Below are 23006 nucleotides of genomic sequence, written 5' to 3' on the forward strand. Positions count from 1 at the left end.
TCACAAGATAAGCAACAGGACCTTGAGTGGCTTTCAGTAATTTCAGTGCAACAGTGCTGGGGACTTGTACCATCTCAGTAGCCAAAAGGAACACAGATACAGGAACCCTGTTTGAGAACATCTGCCCTTTAATTTGCATTTAAAATCAGTTTCTTTAAATACTTTACAAGTTCTGAATAGTGAAGACAGAGTAGTAGATGCTGCAGGCACTCAGTATTGGCTCCCACCCCTTCCCCCCTCCCCCACCCCCAGGCCTCACTTCTTGGCTCAAGATACAAAAGGGCACTCTCTACTGGCCCTGGTGTCAAATGTCAGCAGCCTCAGGCCTGGATGCAGTTGGATACAAAGCCATGAATCCCAGTGGCTCCAAGGAATTCCAATGATTGTGCCCAGATCCACGGACAACACACCTTAGAAATTACCTCATCCATTTCACCACTATGTACTAACACCCTCAGGGTGGTTTCCTACCCCAGTCCACGTCCTCCAGATCTGTGTCCTGCAGAGGAAGAGACAAGGGCCCGCTATAACGCAGGAAGGAACAAAAACTGCCTCCTCAGCCCAGGTGCTTACAGCAACTTAACTGAAAAGCTCAAGGCAATCTGAGTCAGTCTAGAGGAGACCTCCCTTCCCTAGTCTCTACCAGGCTCTGGTCCTTCCTCGGGACCACGCTCGGTCCCACTGCCATTATGTGCTAGAATCTGCTCTAAGAACAAGGTGCTAGAATGAGGCCCAGCAACCAGCAAAGAGTTTGGAAAGGGTTGCTACAGCCCCAGCTGTGTGAGATTGTGCCAAGACGAGTCTTCTTGGTGTCAGCCTATGATGGAGAGCATGAGGGCAGGCCTGGGCTCTCCTTCTGTGACGACTACAACGCGTGACCTCAGGGGACCTCTGCCCTCTCCTCCCACTCACACACCCAGATCCCCTGGCCTGTGCTTCCTGGAAGAGGTAGAAGAGGCATCTTGAAGTCAATGACAACGGAGAATGAAGGTGCCATTGAAGAAGCAAAGCAGCACCTCTTTGCCTGTGTTCAATCCCTCCACACAAGTGGAATCAAGGGAGAATGTGCACAGCCAGGACAGAGGCTGCTCTGAGCTTGGAAGGCACAGCATCCTCCTAGAAGTCTCTGCAGAACAAACTTTCAAAAGATAGCAACTTAATCACATGGTCCCCGGGGGTTTCTCTATAGTATACCAGCACTAGGGAGAAGCAAAATCATCTTTGCAGAGAGCTGATGGAAGAAAGGCAGGAATAAGAATGAGCATCCATTAAGGCTCTCTCTCTCAAGCCTAAGGAATTAAGATATTCGAGGGTATGAAACAGGTGCAGAGAGAGAGAGAGCCTGGCAGGAACACCAAGAAAAGACCTGTGACTGCTGGTTACATAGTGCTCTGCTTCCTTGCTTGAGGCCAATAGCATGTGCCTGCCTGTCACCAGGCTAACCCGGGACCCATGAGGGTACAGGGAGAAGACTGGTTTTCAGTTCCTGCATGATCAACTTGTAGAGTGTGTAGGTCCCTCCTAAAGATCCAGGAGGAGGACCCTGGGATCCTCTACCGCTGCCTTGATTTTGCGGAGGAAAGTCACAGCCTCTCTGCCATCAATCAGCCGGTGATCATAGGTCAGTGCCACATACATCATGGGCCGCACCTCTACCTACAGAAAGGAAAGGTAAATAAGTTTGTCTCCAGCAAGCCACAGCCAGTCTCACTAAAGGAGGAGATTTAGCACAGCCCATAACAAAGTTCCTAATTCCAGAGCCTTTCCTAACTGATGTCGCCTCTGCATATTTACAGTATTTTCAAAGACCAGGCCTTACCCTCAGTGCAAAGCTTCCCCACTCAGAAACAAAGTGTGCCAAGAAAACTGTCTTCTCACAACTGCCTTTTATTTTTTAAAAACATACTCTGCCCTCTAACGCATCTGCTGCCTACAAGGAAAGTTTTCCCTTCAGTTCTGGCTGCCTGTACTTGCTTCTCTGGGGTTAGAATTAAAAAAAAAAAAAAAATTAAGCTGGGGTCTACAAATTCTGGAATTGTATGTGTAGTTGGGTGTATGGGCATTTCCCAGGAAGATCTACAGATTGTGGTTTCACACAGGAGTCAGTAACCCAAAAGGATTCTAAACACAGGAGTTCCCAGAAAGCTTTTTGATACCAACGTATCTTCTAAGGGCCAGCTCAAGTCCCTTTTAATACTTAATTCTCTAAACTCCCGGGAAATTTCCAAGCTTTATCATACAACTTGGCAGCTCACAGACTGACATGCATAATTGTCATCTGTTTCCCAGGGGCAAGGGACCACGTCTCCAACTGTATCCCCCACTCCATAGAAGCAAACAAGCTGCCTCAGCTCAGTGGTTCTCAAACTTGAATATGCATCAGGATTATCTGCACTTCTTCTTTAAGTCTGGGATGGGGTCTAAGAATATGCATCTCTAAAAAGGTCCCAGATGATGCTGATCCAGACCACAATTTGATAATCAGTGCCTCAGCTATTAGAAACTAAGAAATGGAACTTAGGCCTGAAATTATTGTTAATGTTTTACATTTAGCATTTAATTGGATTTCCCTTTCATCAAGACCTAGCCACTAGGACCTTAGAAGTGACGGTTCCTACCTTGCCTCCTACAGCCACTGGCCTGTCAAAGATGCCATGCATCCCCAGGATGGCAGACTGAGGGGGGTTGATAATGGGTGTTCCAAAGAGCGAGCCAAAAACGCCTCCATTGCTAATGGTGAAGGTACCGCCATCCATATCTTCAATGGCAAGTTCATTCTTTCGGGCCTAAAAACAGATTTCATCATTGAAATATTAAGCCAACCCAGCTTCCTTCACCTAAAGTCAGTCCATAATCCCAGCACTTTGGGAGGCTGAGGCAGGAGGAATGCTTGAGGCCAGGAGTTCAAGGCCAACCTGGGCAACATAGCGAGACCCCCCATCTCTATAAAAAACTTAAGAATTAGCCAGGCATAGTGGTGCACACCTGTAGTCCCAGCTACTCAGGAGGCTGAGGCAGGAGAATTGCTTGAGCCCAGGAGTGCAAGGCTGCAGTAAGCTATGACTCTACCACTCTACTCCAGCCTGGGCAACACAGCGAGACCCTGCCTCTAAAAACAAGCGAAGGAAGTCCAGAAAGCTTGTATCATGAGATCAATGGCACAAGCGCTAGCTTCCATGTGACAGTTGTTTGGCTGAGGTGTCTATGACCAGTGCTCCACCAGAGAAAAGGCACAATTTCATATAGTTGAAGACTTCAAAGATGATCTTTTCTAGCAGGTCTCATCTGATGAGATTTCAGTTACCAGAGCATGGTAAACTCCACCAGATATACAAAATACTTAGCTCTCACGGGCCACTGCTTTTCTCTGGGGCTATGCACTTGACTTTCCATGAGCACTGCTTGCTGGTGAGCCCAGCCTTCCAAAGGCTCTCTTCCCTTGCCTGCTCAGCAGCTTGTATACATCTTTCTACTTTACCTTCTCTCCCAGTTCAGTGATGGTCCGTTCAATATCTGCATAATTCATAGTTTCCACATTCCTGATGACTGGAACCACCAGACCCTGAAGGGGGTGAAGAGCTGTTTTCAGTTGCAAATTAATAGTACCCTTTATAGTTAACAACTCTCTTGATTCAACCAGTGGTATCCCCTCCCTAGAATACCTTCATTACTCAATGTGATTAACAGAAAATCTTAAGATAAAAGAATGTGGGCCAGGCGCGGTAGCTCATGCCTGTAATCCCAGCACTTTGGGAGGCCAAGGCGGGTGGATCACAAGATCAGGAGATCGAGACCATCCTAGGCTAACACGGTGAAACCCCGTCTCTACTAAAAATACAAAAATTAGCTGGGCGTGGTGGCGGGCGCCTGCAGTCCCAGCTACTCAGGAGGCTGAGGCAGGAGAATGGCGTGAACCCGGGAGGCGGAGCTTGCAGTGAGCCGAGATCGTGTCACTGCCCTTCAGCCTGGGTGACAGAACAAGACTACGTCTCAAAAAAAAAGACAATGTGGCATGGTTTAAAAGAAAAAAAGGTTACTTTTACTAACTCCCTTCTAAAAATACAGAATTAAAGAAATGATTTCTCTTGTGTGATCTCCTTCACACAGATAAGGTGAGGGTCTAAGACCAACATTCCCCACCTCCTGCCCCAACATACCCGTGGGGTGGCCACTGCAACACTGATGTCAATATAATCCCTATACACCACCTCTTTGGTTGCATCGTCAATCACTATGAGAGAGAAAATACATGTTACATACAACTCCCCAGGAAGGCCAAGACTAATGAGGTAATATGTGCATTAACAGAGTAAAAATCTGCAGAGCTTGATACAGTGTGGGCTGACCAACCACCATGAACACCATTGCATTACGCATGACAGCTGGCATTCCACTTACTCCCATCCCAACCAAGTAGAGTATCTCCCAAGTCCCCTGACTGAGCCTGGGCATAGGAGCATCCATTTCTTTGGCAGCCCTAAGAAGGGCTCAACACACTGGCTTACATAGGATAGGTATGCACTAAATTCTCATTAAGTAGCTCTATTCAAGCCCTCCTTTAGCAGAGAATGACTAGGGTTAACAAATGTTCCAAAAAAGGGCAAATTAGCAAAGGAAAAGGGATATAGAGATACTACCCATTCTCTGCTTCCAACTCTCAACAAGAGGAAGAGGGGAGATCCAACAGTAAGCGGGGTGATCTGGCTTTGAAATATGCTACCTCAAGAGATGGCAAACCAGCATCTGAAAATGTACACCTAGCACTAATGGGAAAATAAAGGCTTGGGAATCATTTCCACAGAAAGTCCATGTTGTATTGTTAGATAAGACATCCAGAGGAAGCATGTAACATGAAAAAGAGGCCACGAGAACTTTTGAGAGCCACCTACATGTGTGGGCAAGCAGAAGGGGGCCACTGAAAAAGACAGAGCCAGTCAGGGAGGCATGAGAAGAATGGGAAAAACAAGAAGAGGTATACATTTGGGCAGAACAAAGATGGCCTGCTACCTCCCTAGAGCACCACTCAACGGGAGGGACTAGGGCTTCTACTTCTAGACCTTTAGGGCCGCTGACACTGCTGAGGATGGCAAAAGTATCACTGCCCCCTCTCCAATCTCCCAAGGAACAGAGAAGTGTGTCAACAGGAAAACAAAGTGCTTGTTAGGTCAACACTACAATGACGTAGGTAAGTAAAAAGGAAAGAAAATAAGCACCAGGTCCATGAGAGGCCAAGCCCAAGCTCCCAGTGAGGCCCATCGACCTAAGATCGAAGGTCAGTCAGGAGCCTACACCAAGTGTGGAAGTCAGGCCCCAAGATAACAGGGCCCGTGGAGCTAGGGGAGGGGAGGAAGCCAGAACACGCACTTCCACCTTGACAGGAGACAGCCTGGAGAGCTGGGCTATCCCAGAACTGCCTGCTGCCTGAGCAGCTGCCAAGCTGTACACTGGGAAGAGAAACTGTTCTACCCAGCTGGTGGGGAGAAAGTAATCATGATGCTGCTTTAGGAAGGTGAACCAAGAAATCCCTGGGGAAGATACTGATATTTCTATAGGTAGCAAATAAAAAGCCTTGGTCTGTTGGTCCTCTGCATGTGGGAACAGGTCTGCGCTCATACACCTACCTCCCAGGACCTCTACAATTGTGGCCACAAGCAACTCACCTGCATTTACAACAGGCTGTTCCTGCAAGGCAAAAGCTGAGGCCTTCACAAATGCCGACATGAAGCCTAGTTTGAGGTTATGTTTCTTCAAAAAAGCCTCTTTGTGCCGAGCCCTCATCTCCTGGATGTTACTGTGAAAAACATTACAAAACAAACTGACCACAAAGCCTGCATTTTGACTTCACACAGGTTTCTCAGTCCATATACACAATTAGGTGAGAGCTTTTCCCTTACTCTGGACCATTACCTTAGTTCAAGTTTTGAAATAGTCTACCTGAGGTTAACACAATAACTCTGTTCTTTTACAAAGAAATATAAAGGAATCAGGCCCAATCTGTCTTTAAGGTGGGTTGAGCTCTTTACAGGGCTCCTTCATGGTCTAGAAGTCACAGATTTCAGTGACACATCATATGAACAAGAGATCACACAGCATACCAACATCCTTGCCCTGAATAACTGAGCTATCCATCCTGAAAAAAAATGTTTTAAAGTATAAACAAAATCTACAAAATAAGCAATATTCTTTTTATTTCTTGTTAGAATACAAAAAAAAAAAAACCACACCAAATCCGAGTATAACTCCCATGTGATATTCCTCCTATCTCTTGTAGTGGAGACTAAAATAAACACCTCATGGGTACATGAGGCTCCATGTGGGAAAAAGCAGTCATGACTATGCACGGAAGGGTATAACCCAGTGTTCTTTCAGGCTCACGGAAAGTCATATCCATTCTTCATCTTTCCAGAGTTAACAGTTCCATCCACTTATTCTTTCAAACAGGTACTAACACCTACTACATGTGAGGGTCAGGGCCAGGTACCAAGATACAAAGCTAATTAAGACATAGTTCTTGCCCTTAAGATTAGTTTAATGGCTGTGATTTCCTTGGTATTTAGAAAAGTGGCAACTTGTGGTTTAGGCTGGTCCCCTTCAGATTAAGCAGCAAGTCTTCTGAAAAGCCTTTACAACATGAACAGCCTTTATTCTTTTGGGACTGGTTTTTTTCAATGACACATTGCAGAGTTAGTGGGAAATGGCTTTCCCATCACTTTGCTGCAGAAACCTCAGTATTTATCGGAATGCAGTAATGCAGTTCTACGATGAAAATTGAATTTAACTTTATCTCAGGGCCAAATGCTCAGTTCTCCCTTTCTCCCTCTAATGGCCTAATTCAACATTAGCATGAAAGGTAAGATGTGGTACAATTTTAACAGCCCCCTTCAGATCTTTTGTTTTTGAAAAAGGAAGTTTTTCCAAGGGGGACTGATTGGGTTTAAAATGCTTGTTTTCCTGATTCTAACCTTATTTAGTGCTAGGATTACCACCGTAAAGACATTACTGGTTCCCAAGACACAAGAGCTGCAGAAGAGGGAAAGAGATGTGATAAACGTCTCTGCTCTCAAACCTGCCCAAATGTTATTGTCTGGTCATTAAGTAGTTTTCTATTTCAGAGCTCTGCCCTTGGAGGCAAAGGCTGGGACAATAGAGGAAGGGAGAAGGTCTCAGAGAGGTCCCTTATGGGTTAGCTGATCAGCACAAGACCCAAAGGGCACTCAATCTAAACCAAATTAGGCTGCAGCAAGACTGCAGGCCATTGTTAAGTGACACCTTGATTAGCTGCTGAAAGGAGATCCAGCTATTACGCTTACTTTCCAATCAAAGCTGTTGGGCCAACTGCATCTTTCAGGGCCACAAATATTTACATGTTTTGTCTTAAGAAATTGGGTAGAATTTCAAAGTCCAATTCAATTTGTGTACAATTTGGCCCTAATGCACTGAAACATAAGCTGCAGCCTTTGTGATTCATCAGTCAAGGTCCTTCCCCTACATCCTATGAACAAGAGAGAAATCTTTGGCTTGAATGTCATCGAGTCTCTTCAGAAAGTTTCCCAACAGAATGGATGACATCTAGTAAAACAGGTCACAGAGCCCTACTCTGAACAATGCCACAGCACACCATCAAGAAAACACTCCCTTCTCCCCATTTTTCAAACCCTTTCCAAAGAAAAGCAAATTTCTCTAATGAAAAGTAGATTCACAGACTAAACCCTCAGGACAAAAAGAAACAAAGAGATGACCTGAGACTTGATTTGCTTCCTGAATTAAATATAAACTCCTACCCTGGCATTCAAAACATTCTGAAATAAGGATCCAACCTTCTTTACCATTCTTTGCTATACAAAATCCTCACAACAGAAATGATTTTTGACAATTTCTCAAATGTGTCTTCTACTTTCCCATCTCATGGTCTATACTGTTAACATCGTCAGGAATGACCTTTCTCCACAAGGCTGACAAAATGCTAGTCATTCTTGAAGACCTGTTTAAAAATTCTTTTTTAGCCAGGCATGGTGGCTCATGCCTGTAATCCCAGTGGGAGACCAAAGCAGGAGGATAGCTTGACCCTAGAAGTTCGGGAGACCAGCCTGGGCAACACAGCGAGACCTTGTCTCTACAAAAACTAAAAAAATTGGCCAAGCCTGGTGGCACACGCCTGTGTTCCTAGTGGTCCCAGCCATTTGGGAGGCTGAGGCAGGAGGATCACTTGAGCCTCCCAAGTAGCTGAGACTATAGGTCCACGCCACCATACATAATTTTTTTTTTTTTCTTTTTTTTTTTGAGACACAGTCTCGCTCTGTTGCCCAGGCTGGAGTGCAGTGACACGGTATCAGCCACTGCAACCTCCTCCTGGGTTCAAGCAATTCTTGTGCCTCAGCCTTCCAAGTAGCTGGGATTACAGGCATGCACCACCATGCCTGGGTAATTTTTGTATTTTTAATAGAGGCAGAGTTTCACCATGTTGGCCAGGCTGGTCTCGAACTCCTGGCCTCATGTGATCCACCTACCTCAGCCTCCTAAAGTGTTGCGATTACAAGCGCAAGCCACCGCACCCAGCCCTCACTTGGCTAATTTTAAAATTTTATGTAGAGACAGTATACATGTTGCCCAGGCTGGTTTCCAACTCCTGAGCTCAAGCGATCCTCCTTCCTCGCCCTCCCAAAGCTGTGGGATTATAGGCACGAGCCATGGTGCTCAGCCTGTATCTCCACTGAATTCCACAGTACAGTACTCTGTATACAGTACGCACTCAAAACATGTTTGTCAAATTTCTCTTCCTGACAGTGCTGATACTTGAACACATCGAAATCTTGAAGAAAACAGGTAAGTCAACAATTAGCTCACTACAGAAATGGGCATACCTAGTGAATTAGTACCTTTGGTTAACATTCTAATGTTATTTAAAAATACAACTTGTTTTCCATTTCACCATCAAAGCTGGGTAAAATGAAAGACAAGCCCAGCCTATCTTTGCCTTTTCATCTACTCAATTCTGAATCACTTAGGAAAATATGTAAGTGATGGGCTCAAACGATCCTCCCATCTCAGCCCCCTAAGTAGCTGGGGCTACAAGTGTGCACCACCACACCTGGCTAATTTTTGTATTTTTTGTAGAGGTGGGGTTTCGCCTTGTTACCCAACTGGTCTTGAACTCCTGGACTCAAGCAATCCGCCTGCCTTGGCCTCCCAAAGTGCCAGGATTACAGGTGTGAGCCCCTACACCTAGCCAAGGCTAAGGTTAAGGTCATGGAGGTGGCAGGCATAGTATCAGGAAAGCCAATTAGAGAAGAAGCCAGTGGGTCACTCTGTGAAAGTTAACAATAAACAGGCCAGGCGCGGTGGCTCACGCCTGTAATCCCAGCACTTTGGGAGGCCGAGGCGGGCAGATCACGAGGTCAGGAGATCGAGACCATCCTGGCTAACACGGTGAAACCCCGTCTCTACTAAAAAAATACAAAAAATTAGCCAGGCGTGGTGGGGGGCGCCTGTAGTCCCAGCTACTCTGGAGGCTGAGGCAGGAGAATGGCGTGAACTTGGGAGGTGGAGCTTGCAGTGAGCCGAGATCACGCCACTGCACTCCAGCCTGGGAGACAGCAAGACTCCATCTCAAAAAACAAAAACAAAAACAAACAAAAAAACAATAAACAAATAAATACCTCTTCCCTGACAAGTTAGTTTTAGAATCAGCACTAGATAAGGACTGGGGCAAGTTCGTGTTCTCTAAGAAAAAAGGGTCTAGGGGATAAGAGGAACTAGAGACACTACCTCATGTCAATCTCATTAAACGTTGTCAGCATTGCACATGTATTCTGGGCCTCCTTCAGACGCTGAGCAATGCGCTGCCGCATCCTGTTCATTTTCTCCTGAAAGCGAGAGTGGAACAAGCATTGACAATCTGATCTCTCTGGGTCAAGCATTCCCCGTGTAGTCAGAAAGAACATGGCTTGCCATTAGTGGATGGCCAAGGACTATAGTATCTAAGTATAAGAGCTCCAGGCTTCCCTTTCCTGTGGTGGCCCTTTCTCCTCCAAGCAAAAACATGCAAACACAGGCCAAAACTACTCACTCAGATGTGCCTAAAGCTTGACCAAGAATGAAGACTCAGAAACAGTGATTTAAAAACCAAAACCCATTTATGAAAGAATGCAGTGTAGTGTAGTCTAGCCAACATAAGAATCATAAGAAAAAGGGCACTTTCTATTGATAAAGACTTGCATGAGAATAGCTATTTGTGGAACAGAACCTCATGAGCAACAAACTTTCGAGGCTATCATATTTTAGGAAGTATTCTCAGGCAGAGGAACCACACTTCCTTGAGGTTTTATGTCTGCACCTGACAGCTATTGCTACTGAGTATTATCCCTTAGCTACAGCTAAGTATCCCGGAAGTATAGGAATAGAGCCCACTAAACCACCTCTCTGAAGTGTGTGACATCGTGGGACGAAGGGGGTGAGTTACTAAGCTACCACCCCCTACAAATATTTAACTTACCCAAGGCTTTCACTGGTAGCATAATATAGTAGGAAAACCACTGAACAAGTGTTCAGAAGACCTCAGGTTCTAGTCCTATCATTTGATGGTTATATGACTATGAAGAAGTTATACCCTAAACTCCCTTTGTCAAGGTTGAGGGAATGAGCTGCCAGCCATTCACAGGGAGGCACCACCACACCCATACTCCACTAATCTCAACACTGCCCCCTGCCTCTTTCCTGGAAGTGGTCCTCAGAGGCTTACCCGATGTTCTGAACGCAGACCTTTGCCAGCTCCTGGCTCAGCTAGTGGCAGGGCAGCAGTGGGTTTTACTGCAGACACTGAAAATGAGAAGAGGATAAAGCTGTATCAGACAAAGAAACATCTACTGAGTTTGTGCCAGTGCTTTCATATGTACTGTTACTTAATATTCAAGATATTCTGAGGTATATTAGTATCACTCCAACTTCACAGATGAACAATCTGTTCAGATAAATTAAGTGACTAGCCTAAAGACACACAGCTAGTAACAGAAAGCTGAGATGCAAAGCAGGCCTTCGGATACAAATTCTAGAATTCTTTCTACAAAGCAGCCAACCTGGCCTGTTCAGAACCATCATCAGTCTTAGAGTTTACCCTGTGAGGGAACATATTAGACGAGATGTTCTCCCACATGACAAGTGGGAGTTGGAAGCCTACCAGGTTTGCCAGAAGGAGGTTGTGAGGGCGAGGGCACCAGTGGCATCTGAGTGGGTATGGGTGCTGCAGGGGGAGGAACTGCTGCTGCTGTAGGTTCTGCTTTTGGGGCTGCAGCAGCAGGAGCTTCAGCCGGCTTGGCCTTAGCAGGAGCAGCTGAAAAACAAGAAAAGTATATGCCACTGGTACTGTCTGAAATGAGAAGCAACCAAGCAAAATTTAGTGGCAAAAACTCTAGCTCCAATCAAGTAACAAATGTCTACTGGGTATCGGCAATACGCAAAGCACTATGAGACACACACACAATGACATAAGGCACTATTCTCTAGTCCTCAGGGTCCCTAAATGTCCATCAGATAACTGGCTCAATTTAGCTCCCTTCCCAATTTCACAGGTTTCTACTGAATAAATTCAGTAAGTACTTTCAAAGCACCTATCAAGCCCAAGAAAATGTAAACTTCCAAGGGAAAAAAAAAAAAACACCTAGGCAATTTAAAATATTGAAATGCATACATAAACATAATATATTTCTAATTACTGATACTCTCCATCCTCTATTTTAACATTATATGTGCAAGAATACTATTAAAAAATAGGCTGGGCGCAGTTGCTCATGCCTGTAATCCCAGGATTACAGGCCAAGGGATTACTCCCCTTGGGAGGGCAAGGCAGGCGGATCACAAGGTCAACAGACCAAAACCATCCTGGCCAACATGGTGAAACCCCGTCCCTACTAAAAATACAAAAATTAGCTGGGCGTGGTGGCATGTGCCCATAGTCCCAGCTACTCGGCAGGCTGAGGCAGGAGAATCACTTGAACTCTGGAGGCAGAGGTTGTAGTGAATCAAGGTTAGGCCACTGCACTCCAGCCTGGCGACAGAGTGAAACTCCGTCTCAAAAAATAAAATAGTCATTGAGGGTTGACTTAGGCTTAAGAAAGTCTTCATCCAGGATGACTCATAAATCACTGAGGTGGCCAAGTAATAATCTCACAACTTTAAATGAAATGTTTCTGTTTTTCACCCATCTGGACATTATATCCAGGGTTAGTGCTAAAACAAACTTCTGCAACAGGAGGACTATCCTTATTTCCCAGCCTTCTACCATACATGTTTCCTACTCTGAGCTTCTGGTCTTGCCTGACTAACCTCAATCATGTGGTCTATCTGCCTTATTAGTGTAACAATGAAAAAGAAGTAGACTTTTGTGACTCGTTGGTCTACAGATACGATTCTCACTTAGGAAAAAGAAATAGACTTTTTAGTGGTTATAAAATTTAACTAAGAGTCAGATAAAGTTATTAATCTCTAATCCTATCAGGTCCAGTACAAATTTATTTCTCATTTCTTCCCAAAAGAAATACCAACCCTTCCTAGAGATATGAGAGAATAGATGTGAAAAGAAACAACACTGAATTCCCCATAAAAGACAATGAGCATTTCCTTTGAGCATTATGTCAGCGCTCAAAAAGTTTTGAAGCATTTCAGATTTTGGATTTTTCAGTTTTGGAGCATTTCAGATTTTGAATTTTCAGATTAGGTATGCTCAATCTGTATATCTATAAGAAAAGGTCCAGTTTCTCAGCTCCTGCTAAAAAACACCCATGGAAAGAACAGAGTATAAGGTTTATTTTTTAAAAAATAAACTTTTCTTTTAGAATTTGACATTTAAAGTTCACACTATATATAAATTTACCCCTTATTCCCTCAACTAAGGGCAGCTGGAATGACAGAGTCTTTGACATATCAGGGAATTAGCACATTATGCTCAGTCCCAATCCCAAGAGGGAACACTGGAGACTCTGACCACCAGGAGAACTTCTTTACCACCAGTTTTCCTGAGTGTGAAAAGTGGAGTGCCTCCTTCGACTTTTCCCCCATCAGGTACCAAAAGAGCTTCAATCACGCCATTTGCTGGTGATGGAACCTGCACAGATGTCTGGAAGAAGAAGACAGATGGAGGAAGTCCAAATGTTTATCCAGCATTAGAAAATTAGCTGTATAGAATCTCCAATGAAGCTGGGCACGGTGGCTCATGCCTGTAGTCCCAGCACATTGGGAGGCCAAGGCAGGCGGATCACTTAAGGTCAGGAGTTCAAGACCAGCCTGGCCAACATGGTGAAACCCCATCTCTACTAAAAACTACAAAAATGTAATCCCAGCTACTTGGGAGGCTGAGGCACGAGAATTGCTTGAACCTGGCAGGTGGAGCCGATATCGCGCCATTGCACTCCAGCCTGGGTGATAGTGCAAAACGCTGTCTCAAAACAACAACAACAACAACAAATCTCCAGTGAGTCACAAAGTTGCAACACAATATATAAGGCCCTGCACACAAACATCTAAGGCCATAATTTCAGAGCAAGGGTGATAACAAGCCATCGCTATTGTGAAGATTCACTCTTTCTGTCCTTTCTCAGAAACAATCAGGCAATATTCAGTTAATAGGTTTCCAAGTGATACAGGAAAAACTGCAAACAGCTCATTTACCCTGCCCACCCCCTCACCACATACTACAAGACTAAAGCTACTAAATGAAGTACATAGTACACACACAGCAAACAATTTAAAGTTAAATGCAAGTCAGGCGCAGTGGCTCATGCCTGTAATCCCAACACTTTGGAAGGCCGAGGCGGGCAGATCACCTGAGGTCAGGAGTTTGAGACCAGCCTGGCAAAACCCTGTCTCTACAAAAAATACAAAAATTAGCCGGGTGTGGTAGCATGTGCCTGTAAGCCCAGCTATTAGGGAGGCTGAGGCAGGAGAATCACTTGAACCCAGGAGGAGGAGGTTGCAGTGAGCTGAGATCAGGCCATTGCACTCCAGCCTGGGCAACAGAGCAAGTCTATGTCTTAAAAAAAAAAAAAAAAGTTGAATGTAAAAAGTTTTTTTTTTTAATTGAACGAATCCAATAATTTTACAACTGACGTTAGAGCTAGTTAAAAATTATCTCTAAACAATGGTTAAGTCCCTGTTTCTTTCATTAGGTTAACTAAGGGAAGCCCATGAAAAACCGGTACGAATATAAGATAAGCCTACCTTGTCAGTTTCAATCTCACAAACCACTTCATCTTCTGCAACTGTGTCTCCAACAGCTGAAAAGACAATCAAAGGCTACAAGGCTACCTGTTAGCGGGGAGCCTCCAATAGCCACAAAACCCATTTTGGCAGGTATGTTACAAGAACCCTTTCCTACAGGGCCAGCAGAAAGTACATATGTAAAGAAAAGGGCACAGCTATAAATTCTACAACTATCCTGGGGGGAGGGGAGAATTTTAGATAGCACTTAAACTTAAGAAGTGAGACGAGCCAGGCGCAGTGGCTCAGGCCTGTAATCCCAACACTTTGTGGCAGGCTGAGGTGGGCAGATCACCTAAGGTCAGGAGTTTGAGACCAGCCTGACCAACATGGTGAAACCCCATCTCTACTAAAAATAGAAAAAACTTAGCCAGGCATGGTGGTGGGCACCTGTAATCCCAGCTATCTGGGAGGCTGAGGCAGGAGAATCACTTGAACCTGGGAGGCAGAGGCTGCAGTGAGACGAGATCATACCACTGCACTCCAGGCTGGGAACAGAGCGAGACTCTGTCTGAAAAAAAAAAAAAAAAAAAAAGAGGAAACTAAACTAAATCTTACCTTTCTCCCACCTGACATCTCCCTCTGTGACAGATTCTGCAAACGCTGGGGTTTTGACTGTAACCAAGTCATCCTCTGGGAAAAATGCAAAAAAGAAAATCACAAGTAGTTCATTTTTCCTTTTTAATATTTTTCTTTAATTAAACTCAATCAATTGTTGCTCTTCCCGTAAAATTCCATTCCCAAGAAGGCAGGTACTTACTGCATACAGCTGTAGTTCTGAAAAAGCGAACACTGAAGACACTGTTGTTAATGCTACAAAAGAAACACACGTTAACTCCTTTAGCAGGTGAACCACTCACATTTTAGTCTAGTTAAGGCCCCATGGGTCACCTTCCCCTTAAACAGTGACTCTTGACCAGGGGTGTCCATCAGTGTCACTTGGGGAGGAACTTTTTCAAAGTTCACTTGTCTAGGCCTCTCCCCCAGCGATGACTCAGCAGGTCTGGAGTAGAGCCTAACGACCCAGGTACCTTAAATGGTGAGCTCCCCAAGTATGCTCAGGCCCCTGTGTTGCAATGCAATGCCAGCTCTCACAAAACAGACTTACATTTGGTTCTTTAAAGAAAAAAATAAGCACCTTGGTCCTTTGCAGACCGAAAGGACTTAGCTTCTTGATTTGGTTTTTTGTTTTTCAAGAGATAGAGTCTTGCTCTGTCACCCAGGCTGGAGTGCAGTAGCATGATAATAGTTCACTGTAACCTCAAACTCCTGGACTTAAGGGATCCTCCCACCTCTGCCTCCCGAGTAGCTGGGACTACAGGCACATGCCACCCAGATAATTTTTTTTAATTACTTTTTGTAGACTATGGATTTCATTGCCCAGACGGGTCTCCAAGATCCTGCCCAAAGTGCTGGGATTACAGGAGTGAGTCACCATGTCCAGCCAGGTCTCTTTCTTAACTAAATCCAAGATAGATATACGGCCTGCCCAGGGTACAAGCCATTGTGCAAGGTATAATGGAATTTCTGCCCTCAAGATAACAGATTTAGATCAGATAAGGCAGCAAGATTAACAAGGTTAACTCAGAAGTAAAACAAGGTGTTATGCCAAAAAAAAACAAAAACCCCAAAACAAAAAAACCACACACAAACCCCATGTGGTATCTCCTACTCGGTTCTGTTGCTAGAAAACAGCACATCAATACATTCCGGACTCATTCAAAATGAACCTCAAAGACCAAGGCGTTTACTGATATGGCCTTTACAGTAAATAATATAAACTGGAGAATCAGCGAACCCTGTATGCACAAAGCCATTAACAGTGGTTACCTCTGAGGGGTGAGAGATGTAGACATATATGGTATCTCTGGTTATGTGCTGCACACTTACACAATTTGGGAGAATGATTTGGATTGATGGGGACTTTCACTTTTTACACTTCAGGATTGTCTGAATATTCTACAACAAGCATTTTTATAATAGAAAAGTAAGAGATTTAAGTTGCCTTTGGGTATTTTTACTTTTATAATGTCAAAATAAGGTCTATGTATAACCAAGAAAAAATGAAGATATTTAAAAACTACAGGAATACAAATTGTTCCACATATAGTTTGTAACCTTGTAAAGTACAGCCCACAGACAAGAACTAACAGGTAACATGCAAGTGCAGAGGCTGCTCTGCAAGTCATCCGGGAACCCGGAGCGGTGGCCACCACTACCAAGAGGCATTCGGGGGGCTAGAGGACAAGGATAAAAAAGTGTCTTCTCATGGACACCCTTTTTACTTTTTGAATTTTTAATCATGTAAATATAATACTATTAGTAAAAACATAAAACCAAAAGTTGTTTTACAATAAAAGATTATTAAATAAAGTGGGTACCTTATTCACAAAAAAGGCACAACACACACAAAGATACTGGATTAGGGTGACATGATTAGGGGTGATCCCACACAAAGTTTACTTTTTCTTCATTATTTACTTTCAAATATTTAGTGTATTTATTGTAGAGATTCATGATTGCCCCAATTTTCATTTGATTGTAGATGAGTAATACATTTTGAATCTCTAAATAACTAGATGTTCACTACAGAATATTAGAAATAGCAAAAAGAACACTTACAATGGGATCATACCACACAGGAGAGAATGAAATCATTTTGTAACCTGCTTTTTCCCACTTTTCATAGTGTGAGCATGTGAACATGCTATAGTTTAGCCAATCCCTTGCTCTTTGTCATTTTGAGATAAATCTTATAATATTTATATTATCAGATATTAAATCTGAGATAAATATACCAGGAGTTCTTCAGTATAGATTCCTAGAGATGGAATTGCTAGATGAAAAGGAACACACAGGCCGGGAGGTGGCTCATGCTTGTAATCCCAGCACTTTGGGAGGTTGAGGCGGGCGGGTCACCTGATGTCAGGAATTTAAGAGACCAGCCTGGCCAACAAGGTGAAACCCCGTCTCTACTAAAAATACAAAAATTAGCCAGGTGTGGTGGCGTGCGCCTGTAATCCCAGCTACCCAGGAGGCTGAGGCAGGAGAATTGCTGGAACCCGAGAGGCAGAGGCTGCAGTGAGCCGATAGCGCACCACTGCACTCCAGCCTGGGTGACCGAGCAAGACTCCGTCTCAAAAAAAAAAAAAAAGAAAAAAAGAAAAGGTACACACACTTCAAAGACTTATGACTATCAAACTGCCCTCCAAAATAACACAGGGATTCATATTTCTAGTACTGAGTGCAACATTTACTCAATTTAAAACAGTCAGCCAGGCACCACAGCTCACGCCTGTATCCTCCACTTTGGGAGGCTAAGGCAAGTGGATGGATTGCTTGAGCCCAGGAGTTTGACACCAGCCCGGGTATCATGGCAAAACAACCCCATCTCTACAAAAAATACAAAAACCAACCGGGCATGGTGGCATGCACCTGTAGTCTCAGCTACTCAGGAGACTGAGGTGAAAGGATCTCTTGAGCCCAGGAGGCTGAGGATGCAGTGAGCCAAGATCAGGCTACTGCACTCCACCCAAAGTGGCAGAGCAAGATCCTGTCTCAAAACAACAACAAAAACCCTCACTGTGATGTAGAGTAAGTAAGAAGCTCATCCGCTGACCTCTTCACTTTGAGGATTCTCCCTGTAGAGTAAGCAGCCTGACAGCTGTTGAACAGGTTACTAGAGAGCATTCTCTTAGCACTGCCACAAAAATACTTGGAATGCAAAGCAGCATTTAAGCAACATTCATACGCAGAAGTTAATCTGAAACACACATGGGTAGCCTTTCTCCAAACTCTGCATTATGCAATAACAGCATTCCCTCCAAACTAGTCAGTCCCAGGATCCAACCAGTTTTCTGCTTTTACTGTTTTTAAAAATGAGTAACTATGCTACTGAGAGGATGCTCTCAATCTCCACAATAAATGTAACCTCGAGCCTTTCAGCTGCACTTACATCCAAATAGAATATCTAGGAGCACCCTTCTATATCCCATAAAAAGAGGATTCCAACTTAACTTTCATTATAATCCAAATACCTGTGGAGGGCCGGCACACTCCCAGTCCAACACCTGACATGGAGCTGATGCTCAAGGAACATCACATGGGAAAAGTGAACATTGAGGTTAGTCTAGGGACTCAACATAATCACCTCAATTTCTAGGTCTGGAGGCCAGTGAAGAAATCAGATGGTCAAATTTAGAACTTCATGTCTTAATAAATAACCCGTGGCCACATATCTGTACTCCCCAGTGATACTTACACAACCTTCCTGCTGTTAGGGTAACCTGGTCCCTGGCATAAGGAGACCCCTGCAAGAAACAAAATAACTCTTAACCAACAACTCTTATCTCACAAAGGATACATGCTGGGAATGGAAAAGAGGTCTGCTCACCCCCAACCCTGAGACAGAGCAGGACCAACGGCAACGGATATAATCTTTATCATAGAGTCCTGCTTCTCAAACTTTTCCAAAGTAGCCTTAGTGGCAGAGAGCAAATGGGTATGTGAGATTGAGTGGTTATGTGTTTGGCTGGGGAGGAAAGAGAAAAAATTTGATGGCACAGCCCAAAGTGATTATATAATCTCATCTACCTTAAAAAGTCGGAACTTTTCATTATTCCTGTATGTTTTCATAATAAAGTGTCTCTACTCGCCAAGTCTTCAAATACAACTGAAGCTTGAGAAAGACATGGGGTGGCTTATCCTGTGACTATACATAACCCAATTTGAGAAGCAAGGAGGATGTTTGGTCTGGGTTTGAAAAGATTGGGTTGGAAATCTTATCACCTGAATCCTAGTAGCAAAGACTTGGCTACTTTAGGCTCAGGGTCTCCAGCTTGCCCTAGAGCTGAGAAAATCATGTCCCCATCTTTCAGTTTATTGACTTCCCATGCCTTTCTGAAGTCTTCCACCCTGGTCACTCTCAACAAGGTGAGAGACCCTTTCTGCCCACCAGCTGTCCTTATCATAGTTAACTGCATTTCCCCAACTGATGACTAGTAACTACAGCTGCCTCTTCTGAATTCTTTCTTATGTCTTTTTTCTTTCAGATTAACAACTCTTTCTGAACCATGGGCTCAGAAGACACCAAATGAGAGCTAGCCCTCTCTTATGCCCACCTCCTCACAAGCACCCCAAGATAGGTAAGCCAGTCACCTCTATGTCCAGCAGCCAATGACTATGCAGTGCAAATTCTAAGCATAGTATGTTTTTGAACTAGAATAGCTGGCGGCTCACACTGATTTTGGGAACCTGGAGTCCAATTCAGAGTTCATCCTACAGCAAATTTCATTTGTACAGTGCTTTACGGTTTCTAAAAAGCTTTCCCATAATGACCTCATTTTGATTTTACAGTCTCGCAACTCTCTGAAGTGGAACAACCATCTGCCATTATTCCCATTTCATATAAGTAGGACTTCTGGAGGTTACGTGACTAGCCCAAGGTGAATCCTTGAGCCCAAATGCAAATCCCCAAGTGCAAGGCTCTTTCCATTGTCCTGCCCACCTATGGAGAAAATGTTTACTGACATTGTTCAGGGTTCCCACTTGAAAAATATGTTTGTTATTGAGAGTCCACTACAAGCTGACATTGTGCTAGGTGCCTTATGTTCTCATAACTCTTAGGATAAAGTCCACACTTTACACGATCCTGTACCATCCAGCCCACTCTATCTTTCCTGCCAGACAGGCTTCTTCCCATGTCTATCACTGGTCAAGTCCTTTCCTGTCTGAAAACCTTTGCACAAGCAATTCCCTTTGCCTGGAATACATGTTCTTGGCTCTTTTATATTCAGGTCTCAGTTAAATGTCACTTCTTCAGGGAAGCCTTTACTGACATTCCCCACCTTCCCAAGCTGGGCTACATCATCCCACCCTCTCATCACACCCTTTATTCCTCTCTCGTAGTAACCACAATTTATGCCCTTGTCGGAGCATAATTGTATATTTGCTCTCTCTCTCCAGCTAGCCCATAAAATCTCGAGGCTAGAGTCCATCTGTACCCCTGTTACCTAGAGCAGTGGATGGCATATAGTAAGCACTCAATAAATGATCTGTTGAGTCCATGAGTAAATGAGAACATGGTGGGTTAAGAGTTCAGGCTGGGTCAGGTAGACCTGGCTTGATCAACAGCTGGGTGGGTGACCATGGCCAAGGCTTTTAAGCTCTCTTGTCTTGGGTTATGCATTTGTAAAATAGAGAAAATATTTTATTGTTTTGAGATGATTAACTAAAAAATTCACAGAAAGCACTCATATAAATGCTTGGCACAAAGAAAGCCCACAAGGTCAACTCACTCAACAAATACTTAGGCTAGGCATATAACAGAAAATAAGCTATGGATGACACTTTTTTCTTTTTAACTACTAGGATAAAATCTAAACTCCTTCAGTCTCTATACCATCTTCTATCTCATGCCACTCTCTCCCTTAACCAAAATACTCTGGCCAAATCACCTTTTTTCCAGTTCTTAAGTTCTGCCAACCTCTTTTCTTCCTCAGGGTCTTTGTGAATGCCATTCTCTTTCTCCTGGGCTTCACTGGGTTAGCTCCGTCACCTTCTGCTGGCCATAACTTTTTTTTTTTTTTTGAGACGGAGTCTCACTCTGTCGCCCAGGCTGGAGTGCAGTGGCGCGATCTCGGCTCACTACAAGCTCCGCCTCCCGGCTTCACGCCATTCTCCTGCCTCAGCCTCCCGCGGAGCTGGGACTACAGGCGCCTACCACTACGCTCGGCTAATTTTTTGGATTTTTTAGTAGAGATGGGGTTTCACCGTGTTAGCCAGGATGGTCTCGATCTCCTGACTTCGTGATCCGCCCGCCTCGGCCTCCCAGAGTGCTGGGATTACAGGCGTCAGCCACCGCGCCCGGCCATGGCCATAACTTTTAAGTCACCTCCTCAAAAAGGGCTCTTCTGTCCACCCTCGTTTCCTTCTCAGCAGTTACAAAAATTTGCCTTTGTTCGCTTGTTTAGCAACTGACACTATCCAACTAGCCTAGGAGCTCCACGAGGGCAAGAACTGCACACTTCTGTATCCACTCCTGTATCCCTAGTGTCTAGCACAGCGCCTAACACAGTAGAAACTCAACTACGAGCTAAATGAATAAGCGATAGCTCGTGATTATGCAGCATTGTATCTCACTACTCTCTGAACCGAACTGTCTTTAAATATTAGGAAAAACACAGGCACCCCCGAGTTCCTCACATACTGCTCTGCCCAGGAGGACAGCATTTTAGGTGACGGCAAGGGCAGAACTTACCAGGCAGGGAACGTCTCCCTAGAGGGCAGTTCCCCTGTTGAGAAAGAAGACATTTATCGACGTCACCCAAGATGGGAAAAAAAAAAAAAAAAAAACCCAGTTTTTTCTTTTAAGTACACGCTCAAAGCTGTCCCAGTGGTGGTGACAGGTGAATCTCGTAACTCCGAAGGTAAATGCAACACACCGTGCTGGCAGTCCCAATCAACACGCTGGGCCTGCCAAACTATCTCAACTTCCCAACGGGACTCATTAATACCCACTGATTTTAACAGAGCAAAAGGAGACGGGCGCCGAATCCCGCCGGAGGACTCCGCCGCGCCTCCTCCCTAACTCTGTGTCAAGTATCTGGACGGGCGCGGCTCCCCAGCTCCCGCGCCGAGGGTGGGGTACAGCAGGAAACGTTTCCCGCAGGCTGCCTGAAGAAGGCAGGGGACCGCTGGGCTCCGCAAAACGGTCCCGAGGGCAACCACGGCCCCGGGCCGCCCAGCCAGCGCGGCCTCCGCGTCCCAGTGCCCTTGGTGCCCGGCCCGGCCGGCGCGCCGCGCCCCTGCTTTCCAGGCCGCCGGTCCGCCCGCCAACAGACTCCTCACCCGTCCAGGCCCCGGCTCTACCAGACCGTACCTTCTGGAAGGCGGAGAGCGAGCGGCTGAACGCCCGGGACACACACCGGGACCGGGACAGCATCACGGCAGCGGAGCCGAGGGCGGGCGGACACCGGATATAGGGCCCGGCAACAACCGGAAGTGGGGCGGGCCGCAGTACCCGCCGCCCGACGAGGGGTGTTCGGAGCGAACCACTGGCGGGGGGTGGGCGCACGGCGGCGCCCAGTAGCCCCGCTGCAGCCCAGGAGTCCCGCTCTCTGGAGCAGGCAAGCCTAAGGCGCTCTCGGGGCTCTCTGCACTGCCTGTCACCCTGAGCTGGTTCTCCTGAAAGTGTCTACGACTGTCCCGCCACCAGATTGCCCCCGGGGTCAGGGCTTCCCCTACCCTTCCACAGAACTGGCTCTGAGCTTGGCGCCCTTCTCTCTTGGGACCCGAGGGCACCGCGCCGTTCCGCCTCTGTACCTTGGGAAGAGAGCGAAAGGGGGGCACGGACATTGAACTGAAACCTTGGCAGACATGCATGCCTGATCTTACACTTGTGTGGCCTTGGGCAGATGACATTGCCCCCCACCCCCAGTCTCAGGTTCCTTAACTATTAAAAAAAAAAAAAAAAAAAAAGGCGCTTGTTACTTCCCTGCCTTCCTAACCCCGAGTCAAAGAAACAGAATCCCAGGAATTTCTAAAGGGCTCCCATTGCCTTTTTACCAGCCGGATATCTTCACCAACTATAGCCTTACTTCTCAACAGCTTCTGATCTCCCCCCTACGCAAATTCCAGCCAAACTAATTGTTCCTCATACATCTTGTGCATTTTGGAAGTTGTTCGTTTGTCACCCTATCCCGAGAATATAAACTCCCAGCTTTTTTTTTTAAGAAATCGGGTCATAGTTCACTGGAGCC

The 23006-nt window shown here is 45.2% G+C and overlaps 1 protein-coding gene across 2 annotated transcripts; it reads right to left on the reverse strand.

Moving 5' to 3' along the window:
• Positions 1 to 110: 110 nt before the first annotated feature.
• Positions 111 to 22247, reverse strand: DLST (dihydrolipoamide S-succinyltransferase). 2 transcript variants are annotated; one of them, XM_055288781.2, is made up of 15 exons: positions 22127 to 22247; positions 21506 to 21539; positions 18509 to 18557; positions 15008 to 15060; positions 14806 to 14880; positions 14209 to 14264; positions 12997 to 13108; positions 11174 to 11326; positions 10739 to 10815; positions 9766 to 9863; positions 5661 to 5791; positions 4158 to 4231; positions 3479 to 3562; positions 2619 to 2786; positions 111 to 1656 (listed from the first exon to the last, which is right to left on the reverse strand). In XM_055288781.2, the coding sequence occupies exons 1-15, from the start codon at positions 22187 to 22189 to the stop codon at positions 1522 to 1524; spliced, it is 1362 nt and encodes a 453-aa protein (XP_055144756.1). In that variant the 5' UTR covers positions 22190 to 22247; the 3' UTR covers positions 111 to 1521. The 2 variants fall into 2 exon arrangements, with proteins under 2 accessions (XP_055144756.1, XP_063500372.1); XM_063644302.1 differs by lacking the exon at positions 21506 to 21539 and having other exon boundaries at positions 22127 to 22222.
• Between the last annotated feature and the right edge of the window lie 759 nt (positions 22248 to 23006).

This window comes from Symphalangus syndactylus, chromosome 8, assembly GCF_028878055.3.
Source record: "Symphalangus syndactylus isolate Jambi chromosome 8, NHGRI_mSymSyn1-v2.1_pri, whole genome shotgun sequence".
NCBI classification, from domain to species: Eukaryota; Metazoa; Chordata; class Mammalia; order Primates; family Hylobatidae; genus Symphalangus; species Symphalangus syndactylus.

Bases quoted from the DNA above. Each gene is read 5' to 3' on its own strand.
- DLST (XM_055288781.2), bottom strand. From the start codon at position 22,189: ATGCTGTCCCGGTCCCGGTGTGTGTCCCGGGCGTTCAGCCGCTCGCTC. The intron at 18,558-21,505 runs GTAAGTTCTGCC...TGTTTCTTGCAG, and splicing joins AGGGAGACGTTCCCTGCCTG to GGGTCTCCTTATGCCAGGGA. The intron at 11,327-12,996 runs GTAAAGAAGTTC...CTTGTTTTTCAG, and splicing joins CACACTCAGGAAAACTGGTG to CTGCTCCTGCTAAGGCCAAG.